The 13,794-nt window shown below is 40.5% G+C and overlaps 1 protein-coding gene across 2 annotated transcripts in view; it reads right to left on the reverse strand.

Annotated features, from left to right (window-relative positions):
• Positions 1-13,794, reverse strand: part of Rabep1 (rabaptin, RAB GTPase binding effector protein 1) — a 96,193-nt gene that overhangs the window by 34,738 nt on the left and 47,661 nt on the right. For both annotated transcript variants that reach the window (XM_021177944.3, XM_021177943.3), the window contains exons 5-7: positions 13,230-13,349; positions 5,800-5,935; positions 1,894-2,072 (exon numbers count right to left, since the gene is read on the reverse strand). In XM_021177944.3, the coding sequence (XP_021033603.1) occupies positions 1,894-2,072; positions 5,800-5,935; positions 13,230-13,349 (435 nt within the window). The remainder of the gene's footprint in view (positions 1-1,893; positions 2,073-5,799; positions 5,936-13,229; positions 13,350-13,794) is intronic.

Genomic DNA, 13,794 nt, shown 5'->3' on the forward strand with positions numbered 1-13,794 from the left:
GAGAAGGAATGGGGGTAGCTCTTGATGTCCACTACAGTGAAGATAAAGTCAATTATAGTTGCTCTGCTACCAGTGAACAAGAGTGAGACAGAACTGGAATATAAACAAACCCAAGATAATGCTTATGGCAAGGCAAAGTATAAAATAATACTCAAGTGTATTTACAAGTTATATGAGCCGGGCGGTGGTGGCGCACGCCTTTAATCCCAGCACTTGGGAGGCAGAGGTAGGCGAATTTCTGAGTTCGAGGCCAGCCTAGTTTACAAAGTGAGTTCTAGGACAGCCAGGGCTATGCAAAGAAACCCTGTCTTGAAAAAAACCAAAACCAAAAAAACCAAAAAACAAAAAAACAAAAACCAAGTTATATGGGGAAGGCAATGATCTAGAAGACACTACCACATTGATAGATGAAGTCACTGGAAGGAGTAGTGTGCCTGAGCACTTGATATTATTTCATTTGTGTTTTAAAATATGTTCATAGACTTATTTATGTGTGTTGCCTACATGTATGTATGTGTGTCATATGAGTGCTGGTGTTCTCATAGGTCTGAAGAGGACATCAGAACAGGGCATCTGATTCCCTGCAACAAGAGTGGATGGTTGTGAACTACCATGTGAGTGCTGGGAATTGAATCTAGACCTCTGCAAAAGCAACAAGTGTTCTTAGCCAAGGAGCCACCTCTTAAGTACCTCGCTTTGTATTTAAAACAAGACCTTTTTCTATGAGAAAGTATTAGTGTTTCATTATTCAGTGGGGTTGGTTATGTGACAGTATCTCACTACCTAACCTAGGCTGCCCTTGAAATCATGATTCTCCTTTCTCTGCCTCCTAAATACTGGGATTTCAGGTGTAGGCCACTACTCCCAACCTCTACCCTATCATATTTTAATCAGACTTTTAAAGCAAGGTCACCACAAATTTGGCCTACTCTGAAAACTCAGAAATCCTGAGAGAACTATATTACTACTGAGAAGATGTTCTCAGAGATACATACAGCTGCGCCCTTCGGTCTCCAAGGGTTATTTCTAAGTCACTTTCTTCCCACATGAGATAATGTATAAAGCCGACAAAGTCCTCCCAATGGCTTGCTTGGGTTTGATCAGAGTTTACTGCCCTCACAGCCATCACTCTCCAATCACACACCCAAGGGCTGGGACTCTAAGTGTGTGCCACCACACCTGGGCTGTAAGTGTGCGCCACCATACCTGGGCTGTAAGTGTGCGCCACCACACCTGGGCTGTAAGTGTGCACCACCACACCTGGGCTGTAAGTGTGCACCACCACACCTGGGCTCTAATGTGCCACTACACCTGGGCTGTAAGTGTGCGCCACCACACCTGGGCTGTAAGTGTGCGCCACCACACCTGGGCTGTAAGTGTGTGCCACTACACCTGGGCTGTAAGTGTATGCTACCACATCTCGGTAGCCACTATGTTTTTTTTTCAAAGTGATATTAAAAATAAAATCACTAAGAGTTAGAGATTTTGCACAGTGGGGCAGCATCTGCCTAGCATGAGCAAGACCCCTCAGTTTGATCCCCAGCATCACAAATAAATGATAATAAAGTGTTACAAAGTATCTTGCTCCAGCTTAGGTCAGCCTCCCACATACACACTGTGATATGAACAGGAGCATGATCACTAACCATGATGCCTAAGAAACAACTGTCTGGGCTGGAGGGATAGCTTAGCTCTTGTTCTTGCAGAACACCCACATCAGGAAGTTCACAACTGACTGCTAACTCCCAAGGATCTGCGCCTCCAGCTTCAATGTGCACTAAACACCCCTTCCAAAAAACACACAGACACAAATACACAGAATAAAAAATAAAATCAATCTTTCAAACAAACAAAGGAAAAAAAAACCAAAAAACAAAAAACAAGCCCATTCACCTGATCTTTCTTCTTTAGTTCTTCAACTTGTCGGAGCTGTTCCGAAGTTAACACAATCTCCATTCTCTGCATGTCTCTCATCAGCAAACGCTGAGATTCCAGAAACTGGTCGTTGGCCTTCTGCCATGTATGCTTTAACTGGTTGTGTTGTTGTCGTTCTTGCTCCAAGAGATGGCAAACTGTTTAGGAGCCCCCCCAATCAAAAACACTGCATTTTGATAGTGGGCAATTTCTTTAGCATAGGTCTACTACAGGTCTGGTCAGCATTCTACTCTGTGAGTTTGCCTTATGACTGACGCCAGTCATCAATCTACAAGTGAACATGGCAACTATTCCCACACCACCCCTGAAACCAAAGTCACCTCAATTACGCCCTTAGGAACAGACAAACAACTTCTGTGCTTCATAATTTTTAGAAAACCTGAATAAACTTTTAAAAAAATGTTAATAGTTGCTTTATTGCAGGACTTGGAGCTGTTATTATAGTTATGGTAATTATTCCTATGTTCTCTTGGGACACAACACATGATTTCCATCCACAAACTTAATATTGAGAAAATACATTGTTTTAAAAGCCTTCAAAGGCTCATTCAGAACCCATATGATAAAAGCCCGGCCTCTGTAGAATAGTGTCTGTATGGCCTGCCCCAGGTCCACTACTCCAGTACCACAGTTTGTTTATTGTCTCTTGTACACTGAGTTGCTGAACTAGCTGGGAGGGTGGGGACAAGGGATGGGCTGATTCACTGTGCAGCCTAGGAACCTCTCTGGGATGTGCCACCACACCTGCTGAACCTCTTTGCTACATCCCCTTAGCTGTAGCCAGAGGTCTGTTCCAAGCTTCACAAAACACTTAAAATTTGACTTCAGAAAACAATAAAAATATTAAAAATAAATGTTAAAAGCATCATGTGACCATGACTTCTTTCAGCTGGGTATAATGACCTAAGTCTGCAGTCCCAGCTAATAAGGATCTTGAGAGCTCAGGAACAGTACCAGCAACTCCTGCCTCCAAAACCTTTTTTAAAGATTTATTTATTTTGTTTATATCCGTACACTGTAGCTGTCTTCAGACATACCAGAAGAGGCCATCAGATCCCATTACAGATTGTTATAAACCACAATGTGGTTGCTGGGAATTGAACTCAGGACCTCTGGAAGAGCAGTCAGTGCTCTTAACCACTGAGCCATCTCTAGTATTTCTTTAAGTGCCCCCCTCCCTTTTTTTAATATACTGTATTTGTTTTGTGTTTTGGTTTTTCGAAACAGGGTTTCTCTGTGTAGCCTGGCTGTCATGAAACTCAAGTCTGTAGACCAGGCTGGCCTTGAACTTAGATCCGTCTGCCTCTGGCTCCCAAGTGCTGGATTAAAGGCGGATGCCAGCAACATCTTTTGGGTTTTGGTTTTATTTTTTAAAGAAACCTATCTATAGGACAAGAAGAACTGACCCCTCTGTTAGTGATCATGCCCCATCTCAATCCATTTCCCAGCAGGGCAGCTATATGGTGCTCTATCCCACAGCAGCTGGGTATGACTGCTGGACAGACCGAGGCTCCAAGTGAGTCTGTAACCTGCTGTTAGACTATTAAACTGCTTCTCAATTTTTACTTTTCTTCTCTTTTCAAGACACGCTTGGGCTGGAGAGGTGGCTCACAACCATCTGTAATGGGATCTGATGCCCTCTTCTGGTGTGTCTGAAGACAGCTACTGTGTACTCTTTTTTTTTTTTTTTTTTTTTTGTTTGGTTTTTCGAGACAGGGTTTCTCTGTGTAGTCGTGGCTGTCCTGGAACTCACTCTGTAGCCCAGGCTGGCCTCGAACTCAGAAATCCGCCTGCCTCTGCCTCCCAAGTGCTAGGATTAAAGGTGTGCGCCACCACGCCCGGCTTCTGTGTACTCTTATAAATAAAATAAATAAGTCTTATAAAAAAAGGACATTCTTATTTTCCTGTATTTCTTATCCATATTTTAATTAGTTATTTTGTGTGTGTGGTAGGTTATGTATATGTGGAGGTCAGAGGACAAACTGTAGAAGTCATTTTCTCCTCCTACCATATGGATCCTCAGGTCACCAGGCTTGGCCACTGCACCATCTTATTCACTCCAAGATACTTTTTTGATGTGCTAGTATCAGTTCAGAAATTACTGGAGTTTTTTTATTTTAATTGCTTGTTTTTTCAGGCCCAATCCAGAGCATTGTGCTTCCTAGGCAAGTGCTCTACCACCAACTAAGACCCCAACCACCAAAAATTACTTCTTTTACTTCCTCATTTTAATGATCGTTTGAGTCCATTCTTATATATACTAAGAAGGTTTTATAATCTCAAAGATTATTTTAGAAAGGTTATGACACGAATTTTAAATTTATCTTAATCAAATTGAAACTTCTTTCTTTTGGACCCCATTGACAGTGTAGGTGTCTGATGCCAATAGCACATGTAAAAGACTGTTTCCTGGGGGTCAAAACCCTACTCAAAGATTGGGATACTTCCACATTTTATGCAGCAGTTCCTTAGGGATATATTATTTCAGTTTTCAACTATTTGGAGGGAAAGCTGGCTCATAGACAGTCCTAAATTGTTCACATCTCTATTTTCCACAGTGTTGAGGAAGCAACAGTTATTACTGTATATCTCAAGTGTTTGATTTTGTAGTCTTTTTCTTTTGATTTGTTTTGGAGGAGTTCTATTTGTTTTTTTTTTTTTTTTTTTTTAAAAAGAGGGAGTGCCTCAGAATTTGAATGAGGGCTCATTTACAGGGAAAAAGAGAAAAATTAAGCAATTATATTATGATCTTAAAAAGTAAAAGAAGGGGTTAGTGAGATGGCTCAGCGAGTAAGAACATTGACTGCTCTTCCGAAGGTCCTGAGTTCAAATCCCAGCAACCACATGGTGGCTCACAACTACCCATAATGAGATTTGACGCCCCCTTCTGGTGCAAATGAAGATAGCTACAGTGTACTTATGTATAATAATAAAATCTTTTTTAAAAAAGTAAAAGAAATACTGTTTCAAAGTATTGTGCTTTTAATTTTCAATCATGTATATATAAGTGGGTATGATTATATACACACAAGTGCAGGTGCATGCAGAGATCTGAAGAGGAGGCTGGAAACCCTGGGGCAGGAGTTATAGGCAAGATGTTCTCTGTAAGGATAGTAGTGCTCTTAACTGTGACCCATCTGTCCAACCCATGTTTGTTTGCATTTTTAAGACTGAGTCAGCCGGGCGGTGGTGGCGCACACCTTTAAGCCCAGCACTTGGGAGGCAGAGGCAGGCGTATTTCTGAGTTCGAGGCCAGCCTGGTCCACAGAGTGAATAGACAGCCAGGGCTATACAGAGAAACCCTGTCTCGAAAAAAACAAAAAAAAAAGATTGAGTCATACTGTAACCCAAGCTGGTCTCAAACTAATGATTGCTCTACTTCAATTTCTCAAGTGTTAAGATTATAGGTGTGAAGCACCACACCCAAGCCTTGTTGCTTTTTTTTTTTAACTGTGGAAATACAGAGTTCACTTGCACATTGCATTATACATCTTCTTAGTGACATCAAAACCTCCCCTTAGACAGCCGTACTACATGAGGTGCTCTCTACCCCACTCTCATTTTTGCTAACCCACTTCCTTCTGAATACCATGCAGACTAAAGCACTTTAAACATCATTGTGTTCTGCCCAGAGCTCATGCCTTGTAAAGTTATTGCTGACGTAGTGGTGGAAGGAGAGGCTCCTTAGCAATCCAAACTCCTTTAGCAACTTTCACAACGGCTTTCAAACTGACCATAAAGCTTAAAATGAATCACTAGCATGCTGCATTCATGCTTTAGGATTTGATGCTGTTGTTCATCAATATGTATTTTACTTACATGGTTGGAATAAAGTAAAAGTATACACAACATATATCTACCTACCTTCATGCAGTTCTTTCCTCAATTTCTCAGCATCTTCCTGTAGCACAGATTTCTGAGTGTTCAAAACAGCTACATACATCTCCAGGTCAGTCCTGCAAGACTTCTCGGCCTCCAGATAATGATTCAGCTCCTTAACCTGAAAGTGTAAAGCTAAACCTTACAACCCCGGTAGGAATGGAAAATGAGGTAAATCTCGATGGCTGTATTTTAAATATGAAAATAGAAGAGAAATTTAGAAAATGACAGAATTGACAGATGCTAGCCATAAGGCTTTAGGTTAAATATATATGTAAAATCTTATGTAACTATTGTATACCATGCATTTCAAAAAGATAATTCAAATTTGTGCTTACAGAGCAATGCGTGCATATGCTTGGCTGTTCTCCTTTGCAGCAACAAAATTAGGATTTGCTTGTGTGTGTGCATGCATTTGTATTACATTGCACATATATGTGTAGGTGCACGAAGCACATATGTATGTAAATCAGACAACTACAGGTGCCATCCCTTAGGTACCAGCCACATGGGGGCTTTATTTTATTCTGTTTTTGGATAGTCTGTCACTGACCTGGAACTTACCTAGTGTGTAGGGTGGCTACATGTTAGGCTCTAAGTATCTGCCTATCTCCTTCTTCCAGGGTCTTTTTCCCTCCTATAGGTTCCAGGGATTGAAGTCCAGCCCTAATGATATCTCCTCAGTCCCGCTCTCCTTTCAGGTAAGATAAAAATGGCATTATATTCTTACAACCTTTCTTTGATTTCTGGGGAGGTAATTCCAAATGCTTTACATTTATAAAATGGACTCATTTTGATCAATACATATAGAAGTTAAAGAAGTTAAGATGAGACGGCTCAGCAGGTAAAAGGTGCTTACCCCTAAGACTGATGGCCTGAGACTGATCCAGAGAACCCACATGGTAAGAGGAAGAGCCAACTGCCTACAGTAATCCTCTGACCTCCATATGTACATCACAGCAGTTAAGGTTTTTTTCAAAAGAGAAGTCAAGAGGCAAAGATAACTAGTCTTATAATAATCATATAAATTTGAAGGCAAATGCTGAAAAATTTCAAATCCTATCTTTTCATAATATTATTTCCTGTTTTAATATTCAGACTAGTAACAACACAGCCTACATAACTAAAATAGACACAGCCAAAATAAAATGCAGCATTACTCAAAAAAAAAAAGGTATGGTAAAAATATTACTTGTCTTATTCTGTCATGTAAATTGTCTATCCTAAACTCGTCGGGTATGAGTAACTTTCTGGGTTTTGGAGATTTTTTTTCCTTTTAAGATTTATTAATGTATATGAGTACACTGTAGCTGTACAGATGGTTATAAGCCTTCATGTGGTTGGGAATTGAATTTAGGACCTCTGCTCATTCTGGTCTGCCCTACTCACTCTGGTCAACTTTGCTAGCTTAGGCCCAAAGATTTATTTATTATATGTAAGTACACTGTAGCTGTCTTCAGACACACCAGAAGAGGGCGTCAGATCTCATTAAAGGTGGTTGTGAGCCACCATGTGGTTGCTGGGACCTTCGGAAGAGCATTCAGTGCTCTTACCCGCTGAGCCATCTTGCCAGCCCATTTGTTTGTTTGTTTTGTTTTGATTGTTTGTTTCAAAATGCTTATACCTAGTTTCAAATTCAACATCTTTTCCATGAGCCATCTCTTTCCAGTTTAAAACAGCTTGTGGTCAGAAACTCTAAGTCAGAAACTAAAATGACCATTTACTGCAGCTTAGTGCTTTGCTAGAAGCTGACAATCGGCCAGCATGACAAAGAGGTCAACACTGTAAGGCAGTCTCTTCAACACCTGTTACCAAGTGAAAGTAACATAGCCAATACAGCAGCCAATATAAAAATGACTTATAACCATGGAGTCCACTACGTCGTATTACTTCTTAGAATGCACTCTTCTTTGAATTTTTTTGTTTGTTTGTTTTTTTGAGACAGGGTTTCTCTATATAGCCCTGGCTGTCCTGGAACTCACTTTATAGACCAGGCTGGCCTCGAACTCAGAAATCCACCTGCCTCTGCCTCCTGAGTGCTGGGATTAAAGGCGTGTGCCACCACGCCCGGCTTCTTTGAATTTCTAACATTTGAAAGTTATTACTAACTCCAGGAAGGTGCTGAAGTAGCAGCATAGCACGTAAGTATCCTTGAATTACACATTCCCTAACAACCCAAATCAAAACCATACAGAAGGCTTTAATTCCAGCACTCTTGAAAGCAAAGAAAGGCATGTGGCCAGTCTGGTGTACATAGCAAGTTCCAGGATAGCCAGAGCTACACAGTGAGTGGGTGGGTGGGTGAGTGAGTGAGTGAGTGAGTGAGTGAGTGAGTGAGTGAGTGAAAGAGAGGGGGTGTGGGGGGGACGGAGAGAGGAGAGAGAGAGGAGAGAGGAGGAGAGAGAGAGAGAGAGAGGGAGAACACTTATGTCTGAAAACACTTATTCATGTCTGAAAACACTTATTCATGTCTATAATCCCAGCACTTAGGAGGCTTAGGCAGGACTGCTACAAATTCCAGGCTAGCCTGGGCTATGTTGTAAGACACACACACACATCCCCATGCCTCAAAAATAAAAAGAAAAAAGAAAAAAAGGTTACATAAGTGGACAATTATAACATTCTAGGCAACAAAGACAGGGTAAGGTCAAACTGCAAAGGGTACCTTCCCGAAAAAGCAGACGGTGTTAGAAGAGGAAGTGAGCAACAAGAGCTGTAAGAACCCTACAATAGTCAACAAATGTCCAATGCAAAGAGAGCTGCTGGACCTGTTTCTGTAAGTGCTTCAGCAAGTCTCTTCTGTAGACTTTAGAGCCTTTTTAGACTAAAGTACAAATCCTCTTTCATTCTCATTTCCCTGACTCCTTATGTGGCTGAACAGTTTGTTGTTTCTCTATGTGACCCTATCTGTCCTACAATTCACAAGCTACAGCGGGCTTCCCTCAAACAGATTTCAATGACTCTGCCTCCCTAGTGTACATACACCGCACAAACCCATAACAAGCATACATATTCCACACACCAAAAGATTTTTGAGTCCTAATTCTGTAATAATTATTATTTTAGCTTTCCTATTTTAAACTGAGGAAAAGTGTATAACCCTTATAATAACTTGTATAGTCTTGTTTTACAAAAACATCTTACTAGTTCAGCCTGGTCTTGACAGTATGATCCTATTATCACTGCTTCCTTTTACTAGAATTTTTAAAATCTTTTTTCAAATGTACTAGTGTGACATTTACATGTCTACTATTTTTATATCAGGAATCATGCCCCATTTCTAATTTTTTTTAATCAATTTCCTGATTTTTTTCTATACAAATTTCTGGTTTTTATATTGACATTTGCCATGGGTTTTATTTTCCTATCTCACTTAATTTCTACTATTCTGTATTTCTTTCCATTTATTTTCACTTTTTACTGTTTTTATTTTCTCTTCTAAGTGTACTGTTAAGTATTTGTCATTGCTGTTGCTGCCTATCAGAACTAGATGTCAAGGGCTGGTGAGATGGCTCAGTGGATAAGAGCACCCGACTGCTCTTCCGAAGATCCAGAGTTCAAATCCCAGCAACCACATGGTGGCTCACAACCATCTGTAACAAGATCTGACGCCCTCTTCTGGAGTGTCTGAAGACAGCTACAGTGTACTTACACATAATAAATAAACCTTAAAAAAAAAAAAAAAGAACTAGATGTCAAGATCCCACTTGAAGACAACACCTGCTTTGGTTGTAGATTTATAAAGAAATCAATATAGGCTGAAGATGGAAGCTTCCGTCCTGTTGGCTACCTTCCGGAATACTAAAAGCTGCTATGTAGACTGCTGGAAGAAGACTGTCACTCAGTTGTAGACCCCAGATGCCACACAACCAACCAGGCAATCAAAATGTACCCATGACTGTGGAGGTCATAAGCCCTAATGGGAAAACTACTATTGTTCTTGCTAAGTGGACATGATGTAATTGTCAAATTGCCCTCTAAATATTTATGTTTACTCCCTTAGAATAATGCTCCTTCTAGGTTCTTCTGGGAGGTTGAGACTCACACCTGGGCAAAGTACTGAGCTAAAGTGAATGTAGAATGCAAACTCCTACAAGGTACATCTCTATCTCCCTTCCACTGCCTCTTGTAGAAGAGGGGATAGAAAGAATGTAAGAGCCAAGTAAGGAAGTGGAGGAGTACTGTGAAAATGTCTTTAGGGCAGGAAATGGCTGCTGCAGAAGCAACAGTGACTGCCTACATAGGATTAACCTATCACCATTCTGTCATGAAGGGTCCCTGTCCTCCCTGAGGGTTTATAGCAGTCAGTGGTTCCTAGAAGAGGAAAAGACATTTTCTTTAGTTTTGCAGCCACTACCAAATCACCCCTGTTCCTGGAAGCAACCCTAATATAACTCACTGGCTCACAACAACAAAAGAGCACATGTAATATTTACAACATCGTAAGTATTTTGTGATTTTTCCCCTACATCTTTAGATATTTTTTAAAGATTTATTTATTATATTTATATAAGTACACTGTAGCTGTTTTCAGACACACACCAGAAGAGGGCATCAGATCCTATTACAGATGGTTGTGAGCCACCATGCAGTTGCTGGGATTTGAACTCAAGACCTTTGGAAAAGCAGTTAGTGCTCTTAACCCTTGAGTCATCGTCATCTCTCCAGCCCATCTTTTTTAGATATTTTATTATAAATAACTTGTAATCAGAGTATTGGGCCCATATAACACGAATTCTTTGGAATTTGATACTTTACGACCGTATTTTAAAAAGATACAGAAGGAAAAGATAAATATATTGTAATGTTGAAATAAAACAGAGTGTATCTGGGAATAATAACACTTTTCTCCATGCATTACCTGAAACATGTTCTCATTTGAATGTGTATCCTTGTAAAGTAAACAGTTTTTTTTTTTTTTGGTTTTTTTTTTTTTTTGGTTTTTCGAGACAGGGTTTCTCTGTATAACCCTGGCTGTCCTGGAACTCACTTTGTAGACCAGGCTGGCCTCGAATTCAGAAATCCACCTGCCTCTGCCTCCCGAGTGCTGGGATTAAAGGCATGATAGTGTCCGTGTATTTTTTTTTTTTTTTCCTTTTTGAACCCTCACCTCCCTTATTATCCTAATTTTATAGCTGAACAACTAAAGGATAGTAAAAATCAGAAGCTGACCAAGTCATCCAGGTTACTAAGTGCTGAGTCTCTGACTACTCATCACTTATTATCTCTTTATTTCTAATCTTCTTGTTGTTATTGAAACTTTTTTTTCTGTGTATGTGTGTGCCTGCATAAATTCATGCATACCATGCGTGTGCTAGTGACCAGAGACCAGAAGATGGCACTAGATCCCTAGGAAGTAGAGTTACAGATGGTTGTGAGCTGCCATCAGGTGCTGGGAACCAAACCTGGTTTCATCTCTAGCTCTTATCTCTTATTTTCCCATCTTAACCTATTTTATCTTATACTTGCTTGCATCAGTTTTCATTTGGATAAATTTACACAGCATATTGTTATGTATCCCTTTCTTCTCTACTTTTCTACTTACTGAGACAAGATCTCACTCTGTTGCTTAAGCTAGCCTCAAACTCACAGCAATTTTCCTACCTCAGCCTCCTGAGTGTGAGCCACCAGGCCTGGTGTATTTCTTTATGATCAATCTTCCCTTGTGTTTAGTTATATGTCATATAAATGTACACTCTGCACTTTGATCTCATCTGCTCCACTGCCCTCTCTTGTCCCACTCCAGCCTTGTTGGCCCTTCTCCCATTAAGCCCTCTTCTACTTTCATGTCTTTTTTCTTCCTGTGACCGAGTAAGTTGTTCATAGGAGCCGGAGTCAGAGTTTGATTGTGAGAGCTTGGGCTCCCACTGGTTATAAAGAAAATTATCTTCCTCGTCCACCAACCATTAACTCCATATAAATCCTCATGGAGGAAAGAACACAGTGCACCACGTTCCTTCTATAACAGGGTTTGTTAGCAATCCAATCTTGCACAGGAATCATACCTACTATAGGTTCAAGAATTATACAGACATGACATGTCTGCAAGTCAGGACTCCACCTGCCCCTTCTTTTACTCATTTCTTCAATCTCTTACACTCTTCTTCTAAGATTTATTTTCAAGCACTTCTATTCAAAGTTGTGGGGGGACAGAGTTGGGGCACATGCAGATGAAAAGACAACTTCTAGGGATCAGTTTTTATATGGACAGCAGAGATCAAACACAGGTCGTCAGGCACGAAGACAAGCAACTGTATCTGCCATGTCATCTTGCTGACCCCATTTTCTTTTAGTACTTTTAGTATTGAAGATCAAACCCAGATCCTCATGTACACTAGACAAGTGTCAACACTTAACTGCACCTCTAATCTATGATTTTCTTTCATTACTAAAGAACTTCCGCAGTGGTAGAACACTTGCCTAACATACTTCAGTGAGGCTCTAGGTTCAATCTCCAGCACTAAAAACTGACATAAAAATTTTAATACCCCATTAATATTTCCACTTCATTTTTTGTTTGGTTTGGCTTTTTAAAGGCAGCATCCCATGTAATCCAGGATGGATATAAACTCACAATAGAGCTGAAGACGACCTTAGCTTCAGGTCCTCTTGCTTCGACATCCTATTATGAGACATCAGTCACCATGCTCAGCTTATGCAGTGCTGTGGATCAATCTCTTGGCCTTGAGCATGCTAGAGAGGCACTGTACCAAGGAGCCACATCCCAGCCATGCTGTGGATATAGCCAATAGGAGGTGCACCCTCTCTAAAAGATCTCTAGAACTAGAACAAGGAAATAGTCAACTATAAACAGATTTTTTTCCTCTGTAAGAAAACTATGGTGAGAAATGTAGTTTGGTTGTCAGAGTTCTCAGCCTAAAGCCCTGAGAGAGCCATGTAAAACAGGCATTGAATACACAGCAAATTCAAGGTCAGCCTGGGCTACATGAATAAACCAAGAAAGATTACTTGTTAAAAGAAAAAGGAAGGCCAGGCAGTGGTAGTGCACACCTTTAATCCCAACACTCAGGAGGCAGAGGTGGGCACATCTCTGAGTTCAAGACCAGCCTGGTGTACAAAGTTCCAGGACAGCCAGGGCTACACAGACCAACTCTGTTTCAGTAAACCAAGAAGGGGTGGGGGGGAAGAATGAGAAAGTTGAGGCTGAGTCTCACTGGGAGAAAATAAGCCACTGAACAGCAGTCTTCATTCGTGAATAAGCATCATCACTGAGGGTTTAAATAACCAAAGGCCAGATCATGATAGAGGGGGTTTGCTTTCATTTTGCTTTCTGAATTTAAAACAAAAAATAAGATTCTTAAGACACAAGGCTAAATGACTTCCCAGCACCACTTCTTAAGTGATCCTAATTTTGTCCCCGGCATTGGAGAAGATGGGTAAGAACATCTCACAACCTTTGAGGCCTCCAGCTCTTTAATCTTGTCTTCAGCTTCTGTCAGTTTATCTTTCAGAGCTGCAATTTCCTTCTCCATGGGCATCACGACAGAACGAAGCTTTTCAGCATCCTCTTGGGCCTATGATTACAAAGAATTAAATGCAACAATTTACTAATTTATGGCTTTTCTAAGAAACACTGGTCTACCTATTTGCTAAAATTAGTATAACAACTACAGTACATACTTTATTAGCATTCATGAGATTGAGTATCAATCCTTTTCTTCAGGTTTTTTTCTTTGAATTTTTATTAGCATGCATTCATTATATTTACAAAATAATGGGCTTCAAAACTCCATCTTTCCAGCCCATCAGGTACTTAACTGAATTAAGCCCAGCCATCGCCCTCATTTCACTCTCCTCACTCTTCCTTTACACCCACCTGTCTTCTCTCTCCTCTCTCTCTCTCTCTCTCTCTCTCTCTCTCTCTCTCTCTCTCATACACACACACACACACACACACAAACACCCTAGATTCCATATACGAGATAAGACAGTACAATAATTGTCTTTTTGAATATAGCT

The sequence above is a fragment of the Mus caroli genome, unplaced genomic scaffold, assembly GCF_978045245.1.
Source record: "Mus caroli unplaced genomic scaffold, Mus_caroli_1 scaffold_13, whole genome shotgun sequence".
Lineage (NCBI taxonomy): Eukaryota > Metazoa > Chordata > Mammalia > Rodentia > Muridae > Mus > Mus caroli.